Here is a 14,209-nt window from a genome sequence, read left to right on the forward strand (position 1 = left end):
ACACCCACGTTTGTTCTTGCTGTGTGACCTTAAGTGAGTTGCTTGACCTCTCTGAGCCTCAGGTCTCTGACAAGGTGATTTGCAGTGGATGAGGGTGATACTACCTAGCTTACTGGGTCGCTGGAAAAGTAATAAGATCACTTCTGTACTAAGGATATCAATGGACCATAGGGCCAGTGCTCACGGTAATGGCATCGCTAAGCCATTCCTTGTGCTATGGTAATTATAACATTATTGTAATGCTGAATATTGATATGACTGAAATCTAACATCTATTGGCTGGGGTTCAGGGGCATGATGCCTCCTCCCACTTCTGTTCTACGATACTGAACAGGCTGTACAGAAGGTGTGGGGACCAGGGAAGAGGGAGTTGCGGACAACCCAGCATGTGGGTTCTCGGTGCTTCCAGCTCAGGGATGCCCAGGCCTGGCTGATGCCCACAGAGCCCTCCCCATCCCCAGATTCCTGTTGACCAGGTCCTCCGCCTACAGGGTGTCACGACCTGAGCTAAGGGCTTCATATAGTGTAGCCTCCCAACAGGCCTACAACGTGGGGTTTGGTTAACTCCACTCACAGGTGGAAACTTGGAGGCTTGGAAAGGCAGCTTAGCCTTCCCAGCAAGTGGCACAGCTCAGCATCCCAACTGGACACCCCGGCTCAGGGGAAGTTGCCCACCCAGGCCCTTGGGGTTCTGACCCCCAGCAAACCAGTCACCCAGAGAGGGTTTGGGGAAAGTTTGGTGGGAACCCCCGATTCAAGACAAGGGATGGGATGAGGACAGGTGGTGTGGGTGGCTGGGGCTTCAACCTTCCACTAAAAGAGCTGCGGCTCTAAATATAATAAGTGAGAGAAGGAGTTGAAATATAGACCGTAGACAAAGTCATGGAGTCCTCTGTGAGTGTGTATGCACATACGTGCACACGCATGCACGCACACACGTGCACACGCCCCTCTCCCGGGAAACTTGGCCCTGAAACAAAGATCAGCGAGCAAAACCACAGACACACACAAGCACGCTCAGCTTGCAGGAGAGCTCTGGGTCCACTGCACTCACCCTGGGCTTGCATAGAGTCAGTGCCCTCACGCCCATCACACACACACACACACACACACACACACACACAGGCGCACAGGGGCACACAGTGGAAAGCAGTCAGGAGTAGATCTCGAGGCTGAGCAGGAGTGAGGTAAACAGGAATGGAGGAAGAGGGAGAGACAGTGAGTCCAGCCTGTCCCTCCTCCCCCCTCCCCAAATCCTGCCCGCTGAGCCCCTGTTCTGACCTGGGGAACCCACGAGCTGCCCTTGTGCCAGGCGAGAGCCTGGGGAGGTGGCTCAGGGAATGGGGTAGAAAGAACCAGGGTTTGGGGTTTGAATCCCACAGCCCTGACATTTGTGCTCTTAGGGGCTTGGAAAAATGACCTAACAGACCTGAGTCCTGGTTTCCTTACCCATGAGGCGGGGCAATGATGCTGTGCTCAAGGGTTTGCCGTGCCTGGTATATGAAAGTGCTAGATTTATGCTCTGAGAAGACAGCTAGCAGGGAGTGGCAGTGCAAATGCACCAGAATTGACACCCTGGTTTGGGCACTTGCTGGCGGGTCATTGGCTCTCCTGAATCTCAGTTGCCCCATCTGAGAAATGGGGCTAGTAAAGAATGCCTTCCTGCCCTTGCCCACTTGAAGAGACTGTGAAGGTGCTGTGACTCTGTGGAAAGGGGGCAGTGGTGTTGGGGGTCAGGGGTCAGACTGGCAGCTACTGTTGTCCCCGCCCCCTCTCCTCCCAGAGCAAGCCCCTTCCCCTGCCGACCAGGGCCCCATCAACTACTGTTCAGGGTCCAGAGGAAACGCTTCTCAGGAGTGTGCATATTCAGAGCAGGGAGAGGGTCCCACAGCCCCCCAAAATGCCCATGCAGACCCACGTGGGCCCATGGAACAAAGAAGCCACAGTGAGAGAAGGTAAAAATGAAATTTGTAGCTTTAAAAGCTTTCCAGGGCTCACCACACTGGCACTCCCCAAGGGCCTTTCTCTAAAGACCAGGCATTAGGGGCTCTGAATGGACTTGCCAGAAGTTTCCCTACCTCGGTCTCCAAACCCCATCAGACTTAGTCATTCAGCTATAGAAACCCGGGGAGCAGCTGGTCCAGAGTGCAGCTATGCAGAGTCAGACAGACAAGGAGTCAGGCCCTGTGTGTGCTCTTATTGGCTGTATGAGCCACACAACAACCTAGTGTTCTTGAGTCTCGGTTTTCTCCTCTGTCAAATGGGTTAATTGACCCCCTGTAATTATTAAATGAGGCTGTCATGTGAATTCATAGCCATCACAGATGTAAAGTGCTGACATACAGCAGGTGCTCAATAAATGCTCACCATCATGATGAGACATGGCACAGACAGGAGCCAGCCTGTCTGGGTTGGAGCCCTAGTTCCACCACCGCCAGCCCTGTGAGCTTGGGCACGTTTTACAAACATCTCTGTGCCTTGGTTTCCTCATCTGAAAACCAGGAATCACAACAGCCCTGGAGACCATGTGACTAACACACTTGAAATGCTTGGGTCATACCGCGTGTTACTACTATTATGGATGGGGGGTGAGACTCAGGTCAGAGACCCGTGCTGTGTGCCTGCTGGGTGCCAGACAACTCTCATACAGGACCCCCAACAGAGAACCCACTTCGCAGATGGGCCTGGGTGGCTCAGTCGGTTAAGTGTTCAACTCTCGGTTTCAGCTCAAGTCATGACCTCACGTTTTGTGAGAGTTCAAGCCCCACATCAGGCTCTGCGCTGACAGCACAGAGCCTGCTTGGGATTCTGTGTCTCCCTCTGTCTCTGCTCCTTTCCTGCCTTTGCATGTGCACCTGTGCAGTGTCTCTCTCTCTCTTTCTCCCCCCACCCCTTAAATAAATAAACTTTTTTAAAAAATGGGGGCACCTGAGTGGCTCAGTTGGTTAAGCATCCGACTTTGGCTCAGGTCATGATCTCGCTGTCCATGAGTTCGAGCCCCATGTCAGGCCCTGTGCTGACAGCTCAGAGCCTGGACCCTGCTTTGGATTCTGTGTCTCCCTCTCGCTCTGCACCTCCCCTGCTTGCATTCTGTCTCTCTCTTAAAAATAAATAAACATTTTTAAAAATTTTTAAATTTAAGGAAGGCCATTACACATCCATATTAAGGAAGAAGAAACACAGCAGTTAAGTGACTTGACCAAGGTCATTGCTTTGCCATGGCAGGTCTGGAATTGAACCCATATGCATAGTCACTATGCTGCCCATGTAGTTCAGTCATGACTTCAGTGGTTTTAGCGCTGGGTTCCAGGAAGCCTTAGGGATCCCTGGGGGTGCCTCGGCCTGCTGAGTTTGAGGTGTGGGGTGAGGAGAGGAGGGGCCTTTAAGGACAGGCTGGGCTCCAGAGTTCTGGTTCAACCTGAGACACGACCAGGACCAAGATGGGGAGGGGGACAAGGAGCCTGAACGCATGGGAAGACAGATTGAGAGAAAGACACCAAATCTGCTCCTCTCCTCACACTTCTGACACCAAATGTGGGCTTTTCCCCACACCAACAACCAATTCTCCAACACTGGGCACCAACCAACCTGTAATTTGATTCCATTCTGAAGTTGACTACGGGTTAGTGTCAGACTCTACAGATCCCAGGGTTCGGTGCCACAAAGACGCCCTCACTTCCTGGGTCCCCGGGCTACCTGCACTTCTGCCCAACTTGGCTACAAATTTGGGGGTTCCCAGAACCTACCCCTGAGCCTCAATAACTTGCTAGAAGAGCTCACAGAGCTGAGAAAAGAGCTTTACTTACATTTATCAGTTTGTTGTAAAGTGTGTTATAATGGATCCGTATTAACAACCAGATGAGGAGATACATAGGGTCCAGAAGGCTCCTGAGTGCAGGAGCTTCTGTCCCTGTGGAGCAGACACTACTCTCTCGTAACATGGATGCATTCATCAACTCAGAAGCTCTCTAAACCCCGTAGTTTAGGGTTGCTTATAGAGGTTTCATTATGAAGGCATGATCGATCATTAATCCGATCTCCAGCTCCTCTCCCCTCCCCAAAGGATGAAGAGGCACTGAAAGTTCCAGGCTGCTAGCCATAGTGACAAGCCCCCATCCTGAATCTGTTCTGGAGCCCACCCAGAGTCACTTCATGTGAACAAAAGATATTCCTATCACCCAGGGGCCTCCAAGGGACTCAGGAGCTCTGTGTCAGGAGCTGGGAGCAGTTACCAAACATACATTTCTTATTATGTGACCAACAGCAAGGGAGACAGAGGTCTAGAAAGACAAGGCAACAGAAAGAGGGGATAGAGGAGAGACTGAGCAGGTGCCCTTGTGTTACAAGGAGAGATAGGGCAGAGAGACCAAGGGATAGGGAGACAGAAAGGGGGACAGGCAGACTCCCTAGTCATGACAAAATGCTTCAGACCCTTGCTTCCCCATCTGGGCCAGCTTTTACCCTCCCACACAGCCCCCCAGTATCTTGCCCAGTGGACCCACACCCCAACTGGCCCTCTCTCAGCCCAGCCCCTCAGGACAGGTGGGTCAGCCCAGGTGCTTAGGCCACTGAAGTTGCCAGCATCCTGCCCCCACCCCGCCATGCCAGCCTGAGTCTGGCATCTGTCTAGACCAGGCACGACCAGGTCAAGGGGACCTAAAAACTCCCACCAATGGATACAAGTGCTTGGGAGGGAGGGGCAGGGGACGATATGCCATGGTTAGGCATAGTACCACGGAACTTTGTCTCTGAGGCCTGGTTTGTCCACCTAATAGCTCTGTGACCTTGGGCAATTCATATCCCTGCTCTGACCTTCTGTTTTCCCACCCATAAAATGGGGATAATAATCATAATATAGTCCTTGTTTTATAGAGCTGTGGCTTTATTGTGAGGATTGAATGTATATAAAGTAACATAAGCACCTAACACCTTATACGTTCTCAACATTAATAGTGAAAAAACATGAAAGCTTACCTCTGGAGACAGGAGTGGCTGAAGGGACCTGGTTAGGGAGCCTGAATTTTCCTTAATTTACTGGGACCTAAATATGTCACAAAACCTCTCTGATGCTCAATCTTTTCATCTATGGAGTGGGGCTAAAACTCCTCACCCACCTACCTCACAGGAATAGGGAGAGTTTTTGATAAACTCTAACGTTCAGAGAGTAGTATAATGCAGCCAGGCCAATGGACCTGTGATTCTTCCTCCGGAAAAAATGCCCAGCTCCTTGGGCAGCCCAGGAACAACTCTGATTCCCCAGGGGTCTTCCCACCGGATAGTGACCCATCCTTATCTAACCGACGATTCCTTAGTCAGTGGCTGATCCTCAACGCCCCCAGCTGGTCGGAACAGGATGCCTTCAGTACTGTCTCCAGGAGCTGGTGTGACGGGTGGGGTGGCCAATGGGGCTCAAAAAAGCAAAACTGCTCTCTGGAAAGGCCTAGGACTTACCCACGGTTGGGGGAAGGGGCCACAGATGCAGTGAGCACCTCATGGGCCCAAGACCACCGATAACTGGTCATTACTAAAGGGTATGTACTGAATACCAGGCAGGTGTGCTAAATGCTTTCTTGTGCATTAACACTGCATGATCATTTCACCTCCTAATGATCCATGGGGTTAGCACTGTGAGTATAAGTTATAACCACCTATTTCATTTGAGGAAATAGACCCAGAGAGGCTGAGTAACTTACCCAAGGCCACACAGCTGGGAAGGGCCAGAGCCAGTTTTGCCGCCCAGATCTGGCTGTCTCCTGAGTCCTGCCATGTCCTGTGCAACCCAGGCTTATCTCAGAGGTGACACAGGCATGCCCTGGGAGCACAGGGCCGTCGTGCTGTCCAGAACTGGTCTCACACGGGGATAGGAGGCAGCTGACACCATGGAAGGGCATCAGGACACTTAGTGCCACTTTGCTCTTTTGGCTGCTCTGCTATCTACCGCCAGGCCCTTGCCCTCTGGGCCTCAGTTATCTCATCTGTAAAATGAGGTTGTCCCACATACCCAGAGGCCCTTCCTGCCTGATTCATTCTGACACCTCCATCTCCATCGAATTAGTAATCCCGTTTATGATGTGACTTCAGAGCAGTCTAGGGCATCTTAACATGGGGTCCCTGGACCTCTTGGAGCTCCAGGAACTGCCTGGAATTATGAACGAAATTGTATATGAGTGTTTGCCTGCCCAGTGTGCATTTTTCCAGGGAAAGTGGCCCATATTATTAGCAGATTCTAATACCAAAAGTCTAAGAGCAATGGATTTTTCTAAACTTTCCTCGATCTAACCTCGATCTAAATTTTAAGGGGAATGGGTCCAGAGGGCTGAACCCCTTACCATGTAAAATTCTTCCCTTCACTGTGTTTAAAGTCCCCTCAGACTTCCCGCAGCTGCACCTGCTCTTGTGCCTCAGGCTTCCACCCTCGGGCCACACTGACCCATGGAGACCCTAGCCCCCAGTGCTTCGGATTAGCCCCTGCCTCTACGCTGAAGTTCCTATCTGCTGTCTTGTTATTCAGTCCTCACCCCCCATGTCCGTTTCCTGGAACAGCGGCGCCACGACTGGCCGGTCTTTCCTGAGGTAGGTGCAGTGACCAGGATGGCCAGTAGGGGTCGCAGGATGGACAACCCTGTGGAGCATCCGACAGAATCCCACCACTCCGCTGGCCCCCTTAGCAGCCTGGGGGAGGGGGGGCGCGGGCAGGAAAGTGTGGCAGCAGTCAGGAGGCTAGTGTTCTGAGTCTGGATCATCCCCTTGGTAGGCCTCCGTTTTTCCATCTGTAAAGTGGAGGGAATTGACCTAGAACCCCAGATGGTTGCTAAGCAACCTTCCCGCTGGGACATCCTCTGGACCATTCTGATTGATGCTGGAGGGAGAGAGCTGTCTTGAACTCCCTTTAGCAGAAGCACTTGACCCAGCATCCTTAGGGAATGAAATAAAATGATTCCAGGGCCCTTTCTCAGGCTTGACTGAGCAAACAGAGGCCATTGTCTTACAGCTTAAGGAGAAGCCTTACCTCTGGGACAAAGGAAGGTTCTAAATAGGGCTGCCCCAAGAGCTGCCTGGGGTGGTGAGGGAAATGGGGACTGCACTGGTGGCCTCCCAGGGTGGGCTGGGGCCTTGAGATGAGGGCTTATGGGGCCTGGGTGATGAGTGGTGGCCTCCTTGGGTACAGCTTCTGCCCATGTCTGGAGAAGGCCAGGCAGGCCCCATTGGAAATGGAGAAAGCTGTCCTTAGCAGCTGCAGCCTGGACCATCCCCCCCACTCAGCTTCCAGCTTGCCTGTCCCCATTCTTTTGAACCCTCCCTCTCCCTCAGCTCCAAATTCTGGGCCCAGAAACAGCAGGGTAAAGACCCAGGGATGAGGGAAGGCCCTGCAAGGATGCATGGGGGTGGGGCATGCCCAACCATCCATCCCTGGACCCCCTCCAGGGGGCCCATGAGGACCAAGCCCTCTTCGGTACACAAAGACCTTCTCCCTCTCCCACCCCCCAGTGGTTAAAGAACGAGACACAGGCGTGACAACGATACAGAACATTCTCTACAAAAGTTATAATGAGCCTGCGGGAGGGGTACTTTGTGTGGCAGTGGGAATCCCAGAGCCTGCCCCACCCCGGGAACTGGGAGAACAGGGAGGAGGCTGAGGCAGGACACAGACAGGGAACAGAAGAGAAAGGGCAGCACCTGGGGCTCTGAGAAAGTCGAGTCGGCACTTGGGGGCGGCCCCAGGCCCAGATGACAGGGCAAAGGACTGGCATGGGCTCAGGGTGGCAGCGACAGGCCACCAAGCCCTCTTTGTGGGAACGGAAACCGCTCCCCCGTCCCCCTCCCCCAGCACAGACACAGATGCAGAGGGAGGCCTGTGGCATTCTTTGGGTATCCCCTCATCTCCTGACCTAGCCAAGGGGGCCCAGGAAAGAGATGGGAGCTGCAGTGGTGCTCCCGGCGGGAGCGGGAGGGTCAGGGATGCGGGTCCGGGGCTGGCCTCCTCCCTGGTCTCACTGTCATCACAGAGCAGGGACACATACTGAGCTCCTGCTGACCTACCTACACAGAACCTCGCAGCTGCCCAGCCACCTCCAGACCCGGAGGGAAAGCCACCAGCCAGCCCCCAGCACAGACACACATGCACAGGGCCCTGGGGACCTGGGGACAGTCAGCAGCTTAGATTATCCACATCCCCAGTCTCTTCCATGTCCCAGGACTCGCCCAAACTAGGCTAGACACCCAGCTGAGGCTGTTGGCAGATGCCTTTCTCCAGCCCAGGACACGCCCGCCAGGCCTCGGGGCCATAATACTGCAGATTATTGCTCTAGCACCTTGCATCTATTGGCCTGACCCTCTGGGGTCCCTGGAGGGGGACCAGGCTGGAGGCAGCGTGAGGAGGGCAGAGTCAGGCCAGGCCCCACCACCAGGTGAGCTGGTAAGGGTGCCAGTCACCCCCACTTCATGCCAGCCTGGCGCTCCAACTCCCGGACATGGCCAATAGGTGAAGGAGAAGGGGGCTGGCTTGGGGCAGGAGTGGGGACCAAAGTCAGGGCATTTGGCTGAAGAGTCTAGCCAGGAACCTCCTCTCTGCGGCATGGGGGGGAGGGGAGGGAGCCAGCCCAAACTCTTCCCTTCACAAAAATGTAAGAAGTGAGCAAGTCTCCAGCCTGAGCACAGCAGGACCCTCAGAGGAGGGGTGGGGAGAGACAGTGGCCCCTGGGACAGGCCATGTCCCCTCCACACACACTCCCATCCAGTTCTAATGGGTATGTCGTCTATCCCCTGGGGCCCCAGGGGTCCCCTCCCCTTCCTCTGGAGCTGGCCTTCCAGGAATCCACATGTCCTTTAGGGCCATTCAGACGGGAGTGGCTCACGGGCTCCTGGACCCCTTGCTGGTACCTCCAGGCTACACCTCCGTTGTGGAATGTGGACAGGCTTTCAAGGGAGATGACCCACACGGTCTTTGCTCCTGGGGAGGGGCCGGGGGGGCTTCAGGGCTGGCGACCGTGAGGACCTCGTGGCCTCACGGTGGGTTGTGGCAACTCGCAATTCATTTGGTCTGGAGAGAGGAGCCCCCTGTTACCTGGAGAGAAAGACACAGAAACAGACTTCAGGTGAGGGCTTTCAAGACATCATTTTAAACCAAGACCAGCCATTTGGATGACTGACCCTCTCCTGGCAGGCCAACGGTCAGGGATGGGGACATTGGCCTAGGGGTTTCCTCCCCATCCCCGGAACTCTAAACCAGACTGCCTCCCCACACCCACCCCTGCCCAGCCATGCAGGGTAAAAGCCATAGACACCAAAAGGGGGCAGCAGCATTTGCTGGGCTTGTGGGATGCCCTGAGAAAGGGATCAGGGCAGGGACGGCCACCAGTGCAGTAGCAGACTTGAGCTCTCCCTGACAGCTTTTGAACGTGACAACTCTCCTTCCATGGGAGTCACCTAGTCCCCAGGCTCTAGAGCCACACAGACCGGGGATCAAGCAGCAGCAGGCCCTTGGGGTGAGCCGCTCAAACCCTCTGAGCCTCCCCTTGCTCCCCTGGAAAATGGGGATGATACAGCCCCTGCACCCAGGAGCTGGGGAAGACTCAATTAAGGGACACGTGCAGCGGTATCTCCAGCACCCAGTAGATGGGAGGGCTCAAAACATCCGGGCTCTGATTACTATGACTACTGGATCTCAACTGTCCTAAGACACCCATTCGGGGCATTTTGGTTATCTCCAAAGTCAAGGTGCATTTTACATTAGCTGTGATAAGAAGGCTTCCTCCCTTGTCATGAAACTGGCAGCTTCATTTTCAGAATTGGGGATAAACAAATTCAGTGGGACCTCTTGTAATGGATGGGGACTTAGATTTTATGAAATACGGTATTGACCCCCTCCCCCACCCCCTGCCTCCACATTCCCGAAAAGGCAGATCCCACCCGCAAGGCCTTCTGACCCCTTTTCCCATCCCCCAAAGCCCAGGACACTCACAACTCTGTGTCCTCCAGAGCAGGCGGGCGTTCCAGCGCCTGCCTCCTCCTCCTCACGGCCCCCAGAATCTTCTTGCGGGGCCCCAGGGGGACGCTGATGCTGCGGAGGTCAAGGTCGGAGCACAGCATCAGCGCTTCGAGGTCAATCTTCTCCTGCCGCAGGAGGGAGGCGAAGTCGTCCATGTGCAGAGAGGCCAGGAAGGTGTCCAGCGGGCTCGTCTCGGGCTCCAGGTCCTCATCCAGGCCCAGGTCCAGCTCGTCCCAGGGCAGCTCCTCCCCGCAGCTGCGGTCCTGCAGGCTGTTGGCACTGCCCAGGCTGTCGTCGTCCAGGCTGGGGGAGCTCTGCAGCCGGCCTCGCGGCGCGCCCCCGCCGTCCAGCGCCGCGTCCTCGCGGCCCAGCCCGTGCAGCCCGCTGGTCAGGTAGTTCCGGCGGAACACCATGGTGCCCAGGCCGGGCCGCGTAAACAGGGAGTCGTGGCCTGAGTCGGTGCTGACCTCCGAGTGGGCAGGCTCGGCCGCCAGCGTGGCACGGGAGACGCTGTCCTCGTCCGAGAGGAACATGTCCCGGAGCGGGGAGCGGCCCCACTCCTTGGGGTTGGCGTAGGTGCCCTGGCGCACGAACATCACGTCGCTGCCCAGCTGCAGGCCCGAGAGCGAGCGCACGCTCTTGCGGCCGTCCTCGGAGATCTTGAAGGTGCCCTCGCCGCCCTGCTTGCGCCGCTCCAGCTTCCGCTGGATCTTGGCCTTGCCCCTGGCCGTGCCGTGCAGCGTGGCCTGCGAGTAGGGCGGGTGGCTGCCCAGCGCCAGGTGCTGCAGCCGGCGGCTCAGGGTGCTGGACGTGAGGCTGGAGAAGCTGAGCGTGTCCGACCGCTCGGCCAGCTCGCGCCGGTAGCGCCGCTCCATGCGCTCGTGGTGCTTGCGCTGCATCTTGGCGCACTCGCGGATGCGCCGCTCCGCCTCGCGGAAGGCCTTGTCCTTCAGCTTGCCCACCAGCTTGGGGTTGAGGCTGCTCTGCTTGGCCGCGATGGAGTCCAGGTAGCGCACGCACTCCATGTGGCCCTTCATGGCGGCCATGTCCAGCGGCGTGTGGTAGTCGTTGTCCAGGCACCAGATGTTGGCCCCGAAGGACACCAGGAAGGAGAGGCAGTGCAGGTGGCCATTGGAAGCCGCCAGGTGCAGGGGCGTGTTGCCCCAGATGTCGCACTTGTCTGGGTCACCCCTGCAGGGAGGACACGCGAGGAAGGGTGATGAACCAACACCATTTGGGGCGGGCAGGCGGCACTGGCTGCAGGTGTAGGGAGCTCCCGGCCCGTGTGGGCCGCCCCACGGGCACACCGGCGGGACCCGAGGGCCCGAGATGTCTCCTCTGACTCGGGAGACACCAGGCAGACCTAGACAGAGCCCGGGGGCGGGGGGAGTGGCCCCAGACTCGCAAGGGGCGGGGCGACCGAAAAGGCGGGGCCGGGGCGGGGCCTTCCCCAAGAGAACTGATGGCTGGGAATCTCAGGGGATAAATATTTGATGCCCAGAGAGACAGGAGTGAATTATTCATGGAGCCCAGTGGGGAGCTGGCCCAGAGAGGTGGTGGGCCAGGGCGAGTCTGGGTCTCTAGGCAGGCGTGGTGGTGAGTGTGGCTGCGGGTGCAGGGTGCCCACAAAAGAGGAGGAGAGGGTGATGGGTGCCGAGCCTGAGCCCTGGGTGAGTGTGTGTGAGAGTGTGTGCCTGGGCGTCGGCGGGCACGGCCACGTCTGCAGGGAGCAGGGCCAGGCCTGGCAAGGCTGCGTGTGAGAGCAGGTGTCGGGTCTTGGCCTGGGCTGGGAGGGGAGTGTGGGGGCAGCCAGGTCGGAAGGGGAGGAGGAGGTGAGTCTGCAACCTGGGCCCAGCAGCCCTCCCTTCCCGGGGCTGCCCCGTCTTTGGGAGCCCTGTCAGGCAGGCTGGCTTGAGCCTGCCCAGGGGACCCACCCAGCACCCTCCAATCCCCTCCGCCACCAGACCGTGCCCCCTTGGGCATGCTCCGGCTGGCTTCTCCAAGCGCTCCCCTCCGGCAGGGGCCTAGCTCATACTAATGAGGCCACGAGGCCACCCCGCAAGGCCGGAGGAAGAATCACCCCCTTGTCTCAACAGTTCCCCCCCCACACACAACCCTCTCCACGCTTCTCCCACTGGTGCCAAGTCCTGCAGGACAATGTGGCAAGGAGCTGCTTGGCATCTGGCCCATGCCCCATCCAACACCAACCCTTGCTTTCTGTAGGAGTTGGGGGACTTGGTGCACCGGGAAGCCACCATTTTCCCCTCCTCCCATGGACCTCTCTGATGGGAGGAGCAGGACGGCAGGATCGCTGTGTGCTCTCTTGGTGTGGGAAGGCGCCGGCCTTGGCTTCTTGGAACGCGGCTTAGCTGCCTGGTGTGAGGGGCTGCTCCCACCTGCTGCCCGCCTGAGGAGGGGGGCCTCGGAGGGAGGGCAAGGGGGCTCCCCAGCCACCACACCCCACGCACCACATGTTCAGGCCACAGGCCAGCATCGGGCACCAGGGCCAGCTGGGCCCCTTTTGTCTCCACCGTGATTTCCCAGGGCCTGAGATGCTCATAGTAACCCTCCTGGGGCACGTCTTCCACTCCTTTTCCCTGGCCAGGCTGCCCAGGTGTCCAGTTCAACCAGGTGACCTCTCTGTAGAAAACCGTGGAGGCTGGGGAAGTTGTCCACGGTGTCATTCAGCCCCGGGAGCCCACGTCAGCAGCCCTGGACCCCGAATTCCTTAATCGCTACCTTCAAACCACTTCCCTGGCTCTGACACCTGGACTCTATGCCCACTCTTCCCCCCAAACAACTCCTAAGGGGGGGAGAGGGAGGCCATCGTGGGGGAGGGGTACAGAGGGAGTTAATGAGGTGGCTGTGCGGAGTGACATTTGGTGCTGTGGACAGTGCCCATAAATCCCGAGAATGAGCTGGGAGAGAGCTGTGTGAGCCCTGGCCTGCAGGGAGGTGCAGCACCGGCTGGGGGGCGGGGGGGGGGGAGTGCCCTTTGGACCCCAGGCCCTCCAGAGTAAGGAGCCTGTCCTGCCACCACTTCTGCCCCTTCTCTCCCATCCCCACTCTCGCTTCCAGGTGTGACCCAACCCAGGAAATCTCTCCCACCTTCCCCTCACTCTGCAACCCCTCCCGCAATCGTGGGCCCCCAAATCCCAGTCGCTCCCCTCCTAGCCCCACATCCAGGTCACCAGGGTCACATGCCTCAAGTTGTGCCCCCTCCCACCACCGCGAGGCTCCAAGCTTCCACCTTAGCGTCAGTAGAGAAGAGGGTGGCTCAGAGGACTGGGGGGAAGGTACCTTGGAGTCTTGGGGACTGCGTCTCAGGGTCTGGGAGGGGGCCCAGGACTCTCTTCTCCCTCCACCACCCCCTCCACCCCCGGGCTTAGGCAGGGCCCGAGTGGGCACTCACCCTCGGCTCACGATGAGACGCAGCGACTCCAGGTTGCCATGGTAGGCAGCCCAGAGGGTGGGAGTCATGCCATCCTCGTCGGGGGCGTTCAGCTCCTTCCTGGTGGCCTCTTTGAGGAGCTCCAGGTAGCCGTCCCGGGCCGCCCGGTGGTACTGGTCGTTCATGGCGCCTGACTTGGACGGGGAGGGCAGGGGGCACCAGGAAATGCCCCCCGCGGGGGAGGGCGGAGGGGTTAGGGCTGAGGCATGGGGTTGGGGGAGGGGGCCGGGCAGGGGCCGGGCCGCCAGCCCCCGCTGCCGCAGACGCAGGTTGCGGAGCGCCGGGAGCCGCCGCTACTCCGACATCTGAGCCGCTCGCCCCTGGAGGGAGGGGGGAGAAGGATCTCCCGCCGCCTGGGGAGCCGCCCCCGGGCGGCCCCTGGGTCCTAAACACCCTGCTCCCGAGCGCGCAGGAGTGACCCACGCGAGGCCCTGCCCTGTTCCAAAAGTGGTCACCTCAGCACCCCGTCCCATGAGGCCTAGTCTGCGGACAGTCCGGAGTCTGTCGTCACGGGAGCCCCCGCTCTGCGGCTCCCGATGTCTCCACCCGTCAAAGGGACGGGCCAAGGGCTGGGGAGGAGTGTCCGAGGGCAGTCTGGATCGCTAGGACAGTGGGCCTAGGAGGGGTCTGAGGACTGACCCCCAGACGGCGAGAAGCACCCTGCGTCCCGGCTGCCACCACCGCCACTGCCCCCCCCCCCACCCCCTTACCGCGGGGTCGGGGAGCCGCGCTCCAGCAGGGGGCGCTGGAAGACTGGACGCGGACCCCGC

At 58.1% G+C, this 14,209-nt stretch overlaps 1 protein-coding gene across 2 annotated transcripts; it reads right to left on the minus strand.

Annotated features, from left to right (window-relative positions):
- Window positions 1-7,514: 7,514 nt before the first annotated feature.
- USH1G (USH1 protein network component sans) lies at window positions 7,515-13,974 on the minus strand. 2 transcript variants are annotated; one of them, XM_042967614.1, is made up of 3 exons: window positions 13,401-13,974; window positions 9,962-11,179; window positions 7,515-9,064 (listed from the first exon to the last, which is right to left on the minus strand). In XM_042967614.1, the coding sequence occupies exons 1-3, from the start codon at window positions 13,562-13,564 to the stop codon at window positions 9,061-9,063; spliced, it is 1,386 nt and encodes a 461-aa protein (XP_042823548.1). In that variant the 5' UTR covers window positions 13,565-13,974; the 3' UTR covers window positions 7,515-9,060. The 2 variants fall into 2 exon arrangements, with proteins under 2 accessions (XP_042823548.1, XP_042823549.1); XM_042967615.1 differs by lacking the exon at window positions 7,515-9,064 and having other exon boundaries at window positions 9,958-11,179.
- Between the last annotated feature and the right edge of the window lie 235 nt (window positions 13,975-14,209).

The sequence above is a fragment of the Panthera tigris genome, chromosome E1 (genome assembly GCF_018350195.1).
Source record: "Panthera tigris isolate Pti1 chromosome E1, P.tigris_Pti1_mat1.1, whole genome shotgun sequence".
In the NCBI taxonomy this organism is placed as follows: domain Eukaryota; kingdom Metazoa; phylum Chordata; class Mammalia; order Carnivora; family Felidae; genus Panthera; species Panthera tigris.